Source organism: Taurulus bubalis, assembly GCF_910589615.1.
Source record: "Taurulus bubalis genome assembly, chromosome: 3".
Classification (NCBI taxonomy): domain Eukaryota; kingdom Metazoa; phylum Chordata; class Actinopteri; order Perciformes; family Cottidae; genus Taurulus; species Taurulus bubalis.
The window spans coordinates 43,186,940-43,197,897 of record NC_136591.1 but is presented as its reverse complement, the minus strand read 5'-3'; the positions used below and the strand labels follow the sequence as shown (position 1 = coordinate 43,197,897).

The following is a 10,958-nucleotide window of genomic DNA, read 5'->3' as shown; positions in this document are numbered from 1 at the left end:
TTACACTAAATTATAATTGTTTTGTGTTCTGACCTTTCAAATCATTATTCTGGTAAATGTGAGATTTAGATGAATCTTAAGGTAAATATAAACATTATTAAATATATACATCCTCATAAAGCTGCCTTTTAAATATGTAAATACAGCTTAATGTTCTCAAATACACTCTCTGTGGGATGGACCCCAACCACTAGACTACTGGGACTTGAACAGGGGTCTCTCTGTGGGATGGACCCCAACCACTAGACTACTGGGACTTGAACAGGGGTCTCTCTGTGGGATGGATCCCAACCACTAGACTACTGGGACTGGAACAGGGTTCTCTGTGGGATGCACCCAACCACTAGACTACTGGGACTGGAACAGGGGTCTCTGTGGGATGGACCCAACCACTAGACTACTGGGACTGGAACAGGGGTCTATGTGGGATGGACCCCAACCACTAGACTACTGGGACTGGAACAGGGGTCTCTCTGTGGGATGAACCCCAACCACTAGACTACTGGGACTGGAACAGGGGTCTCTGTGGGATGGACCCCAACCACTAGACTACTGGGACTGGAACAGGGGTCTCTCTGTGGGATGGACCCCAACCACTAGACTACTGGGACTGGAACAGGGGTCTCTCTGTGGGATGGACCCCAACCACTAGACTACTGGGACTGGAACAGGGGTCTCTGTGGGATGGACCCCAACCACTAGACTACTGGGACTGGAACAGGGGTCTCTCTGTGGGATGGACCCCAACCACTAGACTACTGGGACTGGAACAGGGTGTCTGTGGGATGGATCCCAATCACTGGACTACTGGGACTGGAACAGGGGTCTCTGTGGGATGGACCCAGCCATTAGACTACTGGGACTGGAACAGGGGTCTCTGTGGGATGGACCCAACCACTAGACTACTGGGACTGGAACAGGGGTCTCTCTGTGGGATGGACCCCAACCACTAGACTACTGGGACTGGAACAGGGGTCTCTGTGGGATGGATCCCAATCACTGGACTACTGGGACTGGAACAGGGGTCTCTGTGGGATGGACCCAGCCATTAGACTACTGGGACTGGAACAGGGGTCTCTGTGGGATGGACCCAGCCATTAGACTACTGGGACTGGAACAGGGGTCTCTGTGGGATGGACCCAGCCATTAGACTACTGGGACTGGAACAGGGGTCTCTGTGGGATGGACCCAACCACTAGACTACTGGGACTGGAACAGGGGTCTCTGTGGGATGGACCCAACCACTAGACTACTGGGACTGGAACAGGGGTCTCTGTGGGATGGACCCAACCACTAGACTACTGGGACTGGAACAGGGGTCTCTGTGGGATGGACCCAGACATTAGACTACTGGGACTGGAACAGGGGTCTCTGTGGGATGGACCCAACCATTAGACTACTGGGACTGGAACAGGGGTCTCTGTGGGATGGACCCAACCACTAGACTACTGGGACTGGAACAGGGGTCTCTGTGGGATGGACCCAGCCATTAGACTACTGGGACTGGAACAGGGGTCTCTGTGGGATGGACCCAGCCATTAGACTACTGGGACTGGAACAGGGGTCTCTGTGGGATGGACCCAACCACTAGACTACTGGGACTGGAACAGGGGTCTCTGTGGGATGGATCCAGCCATTAGACTACTGGGACTGGAACAGGGGTCTCTGTGGGATGGACCCAACCATTAGACTACTGGGACTGGAACAGGGGTCTCTGTGGGATGGACCCAACCACTAGACTACTGGGACTGGAACAGGGGTCTCTGTGGGATGGACCCAACCACTAGACTACTGGGACTGGAACAGGGGTCTCTGTGGGATGGACCCAACCACTAGACTACTGGGACTGGAACAGGGTTGGTGCGTGTATGTCAGGTGTATAAGGAAGGCGGACTACACACTCAGGTGTGTACAGGTGTTACACATTGAGGTATTTGGGTGGTAGATTTTCTTGGAGGACATGAAGTCCTGCAGACCTGAACCCAGGGCTAATAGGACTAAAGGGCTCCTCATGGCGCTAAAAGAGCCGGAAGACGGTTCGGTCAGAACCTTGTTGGACACGGAAACCGAGTGAAGCCGCTGAACGTTGACGGACATCCGGTTACTTTTGACCGTTAAATGGTTTATTTCTGTCCGTGTGTTTTCTGTCAGGCGCTACTCAGGACGCCTCTCCCCGCACCCCCGCGAAGCTGCGACCAATCAGACGACCGCTCGGCTCCAGCGGTCGTCTGATTCGTCGCAGTTTGGGCGTGACCGTCGCTCTGCTCGGCACGTGATTGGCTGACTCCGCCGTCACTCACGCGCCGAACGCGGCTGGCGTATTAAATCTCGGGCTTGAATCGCGAGCAAGGCGAGAAGAAGCTAGCAGCGGCTAAAGGCTAACACTTTAGTAGAAGTCATTACGCGTCACCACGCACGCAAACGCGCACACGCGCCCTCACACGCATGGGCAGCTCGGCAGGGGCTCGTTTCCACGCGCACAGCGGGTTCCCGCGTGCAGTTGTTTGTGTTTAGCGCGGGGGGGGGGGGCGTGTGTTAGCTACTTCCTGCATGCTAGCTGCAGAAGCTAGCTGTTTACCAGGTCAGGCGGAATTATTCATGAGGGCGCGCAGTGATTGGTGGAGACAGCGACAGGGGCGGGGCCACAGAGGGCTTCTGTGACAAGTGAGTATGATGCACTATTGAGTATTGATTATTGATCTGTGGAGGAACTTTACCTAAAGTACTAATACCTCTCTGTACAAATACTCTGTTAAAGTCAAATGATACTATAACTAAAGTACTAATACCTCACTATCAAATACTCTGTTAAAGTCAAATGTTACTATAACTAAAGTTAAGTTAAGTTAAGATATTGTATGTTTTGTGTATAAAGTACTAAAGCTGTCCGATGGGTAAAGTGAAGTAGAAATACTCACGTAAAGTACACAGTCCTAAGATGATAGTTCATATTATACACTGAAACACACTATTGATAATGTATTTATGCTTTAAATTGGTGTATGAAAATGTACATTCATATATTAATACATAATCCATATTTGAGTTGTGATTGATCGATCAGGAGTTCATAATTGGATCATTTCTGTCGTTTGATGAGCTGGTGAATCTGATTGGCTCTGCCACCTGTCAGTCAAATGCACGTCCCGCCCCTCTCCTTGTTAATCTGTGATTGGCCGGTCCGTGTGCAGGTGGAAGATGATCAGGATGTCATTGGACAAGGAGGCGGTCCTTCCTCACGAAGTAAGCCCCGCCTTCCCCGGCACCGGCGGCCTATCGGAGCAACCGGCCAAGGCCCGCCCCCTGCATGCTAAGAACAGCCAGACCCCCGTGGGCTCCGCCCCCGGCGCTCAGCGAATCGCTAAGCGGCGCTGCTCCCTGGGCGTCGGCTTTAAGGGGCCGGCCAAGCGACGGCGCCGCGCCCTCAGCGACAGCCAATCGGAGCCCGTCCTGCCAAGCCACTTCCTGTTGGGCGGGAACATCTTCGACCCGCTCAATCTGAACTCGCTATTGGACGAAGACGTCAACAGGTAGGAAGCTCCGCCTCCCGCCCCCGGTCGCTGCGTCGGCTCGTCTGACCGTTACGCTCTTCCTCCTCAGGGCGACCAATCAGGAGACGCCGAAGTGCTCGCCCCTGCCGTCCAGGGGCGGAGACCCCGTAGAGATCCTGGTGCCTCGTGACATCACGGACCCCCTGGACCTGAAGGGTGGGGGACGGGGGGGAGGAGTGCTGCTGACCCCCTTGAAGGCCCGGAAGAGGCCCCGAAACCGGCACCACGGGGGAGGAGCTACAGGAGGGGGAGGAGCCGGAACAGAGAGGGCGGGGCTACCTGCTCGACTGTTTCCCTCCACAGCTGCACTGACAGGTGAGACTGGAGCACCTGTCCTCTACTGACACTTGGTGGAGGACACCTGTCCTCTACTGACACCTGGTGGAGGACACCTGTCCTCTACTGACACCTGGTGGAGGACACCTGTCCTCTACTGACACCTGGTGGAGGACACCTGTCCTCTACTGACACCTGGTGGAGAACACCTGTCCTCTACTGACACCTGGTGGAGAACACCTGTCCTCTACATGACCGCAGCTCCCCCTCCCCTCCTCACTTGGCTTCATTTGCATGGGAAAGGGGGCGTGGCTTTGAGGTTTAAAACGATGAGATGTTTTTATTTCCGGTTGCTTGTGAAGCGTTGGTCACACGCGATGCGTTGGAGAGCCGTGAGGAAGAAGTGTGACGAAGGTGATGCGCAGCGTGGCGTTCAGAGTTAATGTGTTGTGTGCAGTTCCTCTGGTGACCAGCGGCGGCAGCGTGGCGTTCAGAGTTAATGTGTTGTGTGCAGTTCCTCTGGTGACCAGCGGCGGCAGCGTGGCGTTCAGAGTTAATGTGTTGTGTGCAGTTCCTCTGGTGACCAGCGGCGGCAGCGTGGCGTTCAGTTAACACGTGTTATTGTGTGCAGTTCCTCTGGTGACCAGCGGCGGCAGCGTGGCGTTCAGTTAACACGTGTTATTGTGTGCAGTTCCTCTGGTGACCAGCGGCGGCAGCGTGGCGGCGTCCCCTCTGCCCTGTGAGCTCAACACGGCCATCACCTGCAGGGACGACGTGGCCCCGCCCCCCATTCTGCCCCGGAGACACACCCACCCACCGCCGGGACACGCCCACAAGCCAGGTCACCAGGGCGACGGCCGCAGATACAGGCGGCGCCGCACCGCCTCGGCGAGGTCGGCCGACAACGGCGACGCCGGTGCAACCACAGCTCAGCCAACCAGATTCCAGACGCCGCTGGTGGGAGGGGCTAAGGCCGGCAGGTGAGTGTCACACCTGAAGTAATGAGGGGACAGGAAGTGAGGCTAGAGGTTAGATGAGGGGACAGGAAGTGAAGCTAGATGAGGTGACAGGAAGTGAGTCTAGAAGAGGTGACAGGAAGTGAGTCTAGATGAGGTGACAGGAAGTGAGTCTAGATGAGGTGACAGGAAGTGAGTCTAGATGAGGTGACAGGAAGTGAGGCTAGATGAGGTGACAGGAAGTGAGGCTAGATGAGGTGACAGGAAGTGAGGCTAGATGAGGTGACAGGAAGTGAGGCTGCACGAGGTGACAGGAAGTGAGGCTGCACGAGGTGACAGGAAGTGAGTCTAGATGAGGTGACAGGAAGTGAGGCTGCACGAGGTGACAGGAAGTGAGTCTAGATGAGGTGACAGGAAGTGAGTCTAGATGAGGTGACAGGAAGTGAGGCTGCACAAGGTGACAGGAAGTGAGGCTAGATGATGTGACAGGAAGTGAGGCTAGATGATGTGACAGGAAGTGAGGCTAGATGATGTGACAGGAAGTGAGTCTAGATGATGTGACAGGAAGTGAGTCTAGATGAGGTGACAGGAAGTGAGACTACACGAGGTGACAGGAAGTGAGGCTGCACGAGGTGACAGGAAGTGAGGCTGCACGAGGTGACAGGAAGTGAGGCTGCACGAGGTGACAGGAAGTGAGGCTGCACGAGGTGACAGGAATTGAGGCTAGATGATGTGACAGGAATTGAGGCTAGATGATGTGACAGGAAGTGAGTCTAGATGATGTGACAGGAAGTGAGGCTGCACGAGGTGACAGGAAGTGAGGCTGCACGAGGTGACAGGAATTGAGGCTAGATGATGTGACAGGAATTGAGGCTAGATGATGTGACAGGAAGTGAGGCTAGATGATGTGACAGGAATTGAGGCTAGATGATGTGACAGGAAGTGAGGCTAGATGATGTGACAGGAATTGAGGCTAGATGATGTGACAGGAAGTGAGGCTAGATGATGTGACAGGAAGTGAGGCTAGATGAGGTGACAGGAAGTGAGGCTAGATGATGTGACAGGAAGTGAGGCTGCACGAGGTGACAGGAAGTGAGGCTAGATGATGTGACAGGAATTGAGGCTAGATGATGTGACAGGAATTGAGGCTAGATGATGTGACAGGAAGTGAGGCTAGATGATGTGACAGGAATTGAGGCTAGATGATGTGACAGGAAGTGAGGCTAGATGAGGTGACAGGAAGTGAGGCTAGATGAGGTGACAGGAAGTGAGGCTACACGAGGTGACAGGAAGTGAGGCTGCACGAGGTGACAGGAAGTGAGGCTGCACGAGGTGACAGGAAGTGAGGCTGCACGAGGTGACAGGAAGTGAGGCTGCACGAGGTGACAGGAAGTGAGGCTGCACGAGGTGACAGGAAGTGAGGCTAGATGATGTGACAGGAAGTGAGGCTAGATGATGTGACAGGAAGTGAGTCTAGATGATGTGACAGGAAGTGAGGCTAGATGATGTGACAGGAAGTGAGGCTAGATGAGGTGACAGGAAGTGAGGCTAGATGAGGTGACAGGAAGTGAGGCTAGATGAGGTGACAGGAAGTGAGGCTAGATGAGGTGACAGGAAGTGAGTCTAGATGAGGTGACAGGTTACACCTGAAGTGGAGTAGGATACTGTGATCTGATTGGCTGCCCCAACAGGTGTGGAGGACCTTGCCCCGGCTCTGCTCATCCACCAGAGAAGAAGAAGGACAAGCGCCGCTACCAGTTTGGCAACCACAGCTGTTACTACGGCTACGACAGTCTCTACGGCGGGGAGGGGGAGGGGCGTGTCGGGGGCGGGGAGGACCCGAGGCTCCGCCTCCTGCGAGCCGATTGGTTCAGAGACAAGAAGGTGCTGGACGTGGGCTGCGGCGCCGGTCACCTGACGCTGGCTGTCGCCCGCAGGTTTGGCCCCGCCCACATCCTGGGGGTGGAGCTAGACCACCGATTGGTCCACGCCGCCAAGCAGAACGTCAGGCACTTCCTGTCACATGACCTCGTGGTGGAGGAGAGGAGGAGGAGGAGGAGGGAGGAGGAAGGGGAGGAAGAGGGGGAGGGGGAGGAGGAGGAGAAGAGGAAGGTGAAGCTCCTCCCCCTCCCGCTCTCCTTCAGGGTAAGTCGAGGGCCTCTCTCTGCTCCTCCTCTGCTCACACCTTCATCCTCTTCCTCCTCCAGGTTCCCCAGCAACGTCACCTTCATCCAGGTGAGAGAGACACACACACACACACACACACACACACACACACACACACACACGTACAAACACAGGTACACCCAGGTACAAACACCCAGGTACAAACACACAGGTACACACACACAGGTAAACACACACAGGTACAAACACAGGTAAACACACACAGGTACAAACACAGGTACACACACACAGGTACACACACCCAGGTACAAGCACAGGTACACACACCCAGGTACAAGCACAGGTACACACACCCAGGTACAAACACAGGTACACACACACAGGTACAAACACAGGTACACACACCCTGGTACAAACACAGGTACACACACCCTGGTACAAAGACATGTACACACACAAACACAGGTACACACACCCAAACCTCTGACATCCCACCTGCTGAGGCTCTGACACCTCCCACAGGTACACACACACACACACACACAGACACACACACCTGAGCCTCTGACATCACACCTGCTGAGGCTCTGACTCCTCCCAGAGGTACACACACACACACACACCTGAGCCTCTGACATAACACCTGCTGAGGCTCTGACTCCTCCCAGAGGTACACACACACACACACCTGAGCCTCTGACATCACACCTGCTGAGGCTCTGACTCCACCCACAGGTACACACACACACCTGAGCCTCTGACATCACACCTGCTGAGGCTCTGACTCCGCCCACAGGTACACTCACGCACACCTGAGCCACTGACATCACACCTGCTGAGGCTCTGACTCCTCCCAGAGGTACACACACACACACACCTGAGCCTCTGACATCACACCTGCTGAGGCTCTGACTCCTCCCAGAGGTACACACACACACACCTGAGCCTCTGACATCACACCTGCTGAGGCTCTGACTCATCCCACAGGTACACACACACACCTTAGCCTCTGACATCACACCTGCTGAGGCTCTGACTCCGCCCACAGGTACACACACACACCTGAGCCTCTGACATCACACCTGCTGAGGCTCTGACTCCGCCCACAGGTACACACACACACACCTGAGCCTCTGACATCACACCTGCTGAGGCTCTGACTCATCCCACAGGTACACACACACACCTTAGCCTCTGACATCACACCTGCTGAGGCTCTGACTCCGCCCACAGGTACACACACACACCTGAGCCTCTGACATCACACCTGCTGAGGCTCTGACTCCGCCCACAGGTACACACACACACACCTGAGCCTCTGACATCACACCTGCTGAGGCTCTGACTCCTCCCATAAGTACACACACACACACACGCCTGAGCCTCTGACATCACACCTGCTGAGGCTCTGACTCCTCCCACAGGTACACACACACACGCCTGAGCCTCTGACATCACACCTGCTGAGGCTCTGACTCCGCCCACAGGTACACACACACACGCCTGAGCCTCTGACATCACACCTGCTGAGGCTCTGACTCCTCCCACAGGTGCACACACACACACACGCCTGAGCCTCTGACATCGCACCTGCTGAGGCTCTGACTCCTCCCACAGGTACACACACACACACACACACCTGAGCCTCTGACATCGCACCTGCTGAGGCTCTGACTCCTCCCACAGGTACACACACACGCACACACCTGAGCCTCTGTCTGACATCACACCTGCTGAGGCTCTGACTCCTCCCAGAGGTACACACACACACACACACACGCCTGAGCCTCTGACATCACACCTGCTGAGGCTCTGACTCCTCCCAGAGGTACACACACGCACGCCTGAGCCTCTGACATCACACCTGCTGAGGCTCTGACTCCTTCCACAGGTACACACACACACACCTGAGCCTCTGACATCACACCTGCTGAGGCTCTGACTCCTCCCACAGGGCGACTACGTGTCCAGGCGCTGGGCTGGGCGGGGCCAGTATGATGTCATCATGTGTCTGGGCGTGACCAAATGGGTGCAGCTGCAGTCAGGCGACGGGGGCGTGGCCACGCTGTTCAGACGGGCCTATCAGAGCCTGTCGTCGGGCGGATTATTCATGCTGGAGCCACAACCATGGAGCAGCTACAGCCACAGCAAGAGGGCCTCGGTAACCGCTATTTGTTTATGTATATGTGTGTGTGTGTGTATGTACAAATACACACTAACAGAAAGTTGTCTGCTTCAGGAGGCGACGGATCGTAACTTCAAGAGTTTGAGACTGAGACCTGAACATTTCACCTGCTACCTGACCGACAACGTGGGCTTCACCTCATACAGACTCATCACACACACAGGTACACACACACTCACACAGGTACACAAACACACACACACAGGTAAACACTCACACAGGTACACACACACACACACACACGTACACACAAACACACACAGGTACACACACACAGTTAGGAGTGTGTACCTGGGTTCCTCCTCCTCACATGTGATCTGATTGGTTCATTCCAGGTAACCAGCGGCCAATCTACCTGTTCCACAAAGGCCCCGCCCAGAGGAAGTGATGTCACCAGGACAGGATGTGACACATCTCTCTTTGAGGCACAGTTTCCATGGCGACCACCCTGGACTTTGACAGACAGGTGGAGAAGAGGAAGCCGATTGGACGCTATGTTTCTGAGTCGTGAGCTCGCAGCTGATTGGTTGCCCGGGCGAGCCGGTTTGATGACATCACAGCTGGTAACGAGCTGACGTCTGACTGACAACCAGGGTTTCTGTCACTCAAGCCAGAGCAAAGGATTGTGGGACGCTGTTCTCTGATTGGACACTGACAGGAAGTGACACGGGCAGGAAGTGACACTGACAGGAAGTGACACGGGCAGAACATTTCATTGTTTAACAGTTCTTTGTCAAGATGAATCGATGGTTTTGTTGAGATTAAAGCTGCAGCTAACTTTTATCTCTGATGTCATCGATCACTCCAATTTATCAGATCATCAATGTTATTGATCCTCACGATCAGCTACGACCACGTTATGACCAGCTGATGATGTCATCGATCATCATTGTTGTTATTGATCCTCACGATCAGTTATGACCACGTTATGACCAGCTGATGATGTCATCATTGTTGTTACTGATCCTCTTGAATACCACTTTAAGGATGATAAACGTGTTCCGTGTGATAACGGACTGATTCATGATGACAGCTCCAGTCAGTGAAACCAGTTCACTGAGACACATACTGCTGCTGTTACTGGGAGACTGGAGTGTGTGTGTGTATGTGTGTGTGTGTATATATATATATATACATACATACATACATACATACATACGTGTGTGTGTGTGTGTAGAAAAAATAATAATTCAAGAATTTAAAAGCGTTTTAGGACCAAAAAAAATTATGAACAAATTGCTGTTATTGGCTGATGCACAGCCTGCAGGAAATGACATCACAGATCACCATATGACATCACACACAATATGACATCACAGATCACCATATGACATCAATATGACATCACAGATCACCATATGACATCACACACAATATGACATCACAGATCACCATATGACATCAATATGACATCACAGATCACCATATGACATCACACACACAATGTGACATCACAGATCACCATATGAAATCACACACAATATGACATCACAGATGCCCTCTCATATTTAAGATGCAGTGTCTCTGTCAGCTGCTTGGACTCACCATCACTGACTTGCAGACAGCTTTTCTGTGCGTCAGGAGCGCCGGCACCATGTTGAGGAAGCGCTGCGGTAGCGTCTCCAGCCACGGGCTCGTCAGCATGCCAGCGCTTCTTCCTTCCTGCAGGGGAGCCGTGAGGCTAACATGCAGCTGACCGCTGGGGCCAACAATGACCCTCGGCCATCCAAAGCCGGACGAAGCTCCCTGAGGGTTGGGACCCCCAGGAAGTCTGCCTTCATCCACAACCCTCTAGCTCAGCCTTCATCCACAACCCTCTAGCTCAGTCTTCATCCACAACCCTCTAGCTCAGCCTTCATCCAC

General features: G+C 53.9%; 1 protein-coding gene across 1 annotated transcript; it reads left to right on the top strand.

Moving 5' to 3' along the window:
- Positions 1-2,478: 2,478 nt before the first annotated feature.
- Positions 2,479-9,878, top strand: mepceb (methylphosphate capping enzyme b). Its single transcript, XM_079215382.1, has 8 exons — positions 2,479-2,664; positions 3,192-3,530; positions 3,601-3,866; positions 4,519-4,807; positions 6,475-7,018; positions 8,865-9,071; positions 9,150-9,258; positions 9,431-9,878. Exons 2-8 carry the CDS (start codon positions 3,199-3,201, stop codon positions 9,481-9,483), a joined length of 1,800 nt encoding a protein of 599 aa, XP_079071508.1. The 5' UTR covers positions 2,479-2,664; positions 3,192-3,198; the 3' UTR covers positions 9,484-9,878.
- The last annotated feature ends 1,080 nt before the right edge of the window (positions 9,879-10,958 follow it).

What these genes read in the sequence shown, in the direction of transcription:
- mepceb (XM_079215382.1), top strand. Translation starts at nt 3,199, where the DNA reads ATGATCAGGATGTCATTGGACAAGGAGGCGGTCCTTCCTCACGAAGTA. An exon ending in TTGGACGAAGACGTCAACAG is followed by an intron (nt 3,531 to 3,600) that starts GTAGGAAGCTCC and finishes CTTCCTCCTCAG; the next exon opens with GGCGACCAATCAGGAGACGC. An exon ending in CTCCACAGCTGCACTGACAG is followed by an intron (nt 3,867 to 4,518) that starts GTGAGACTGGAG and finishes TATTGTGTGCAG; the next exon opens with TTCCTCTGGTGACCAGCGGC.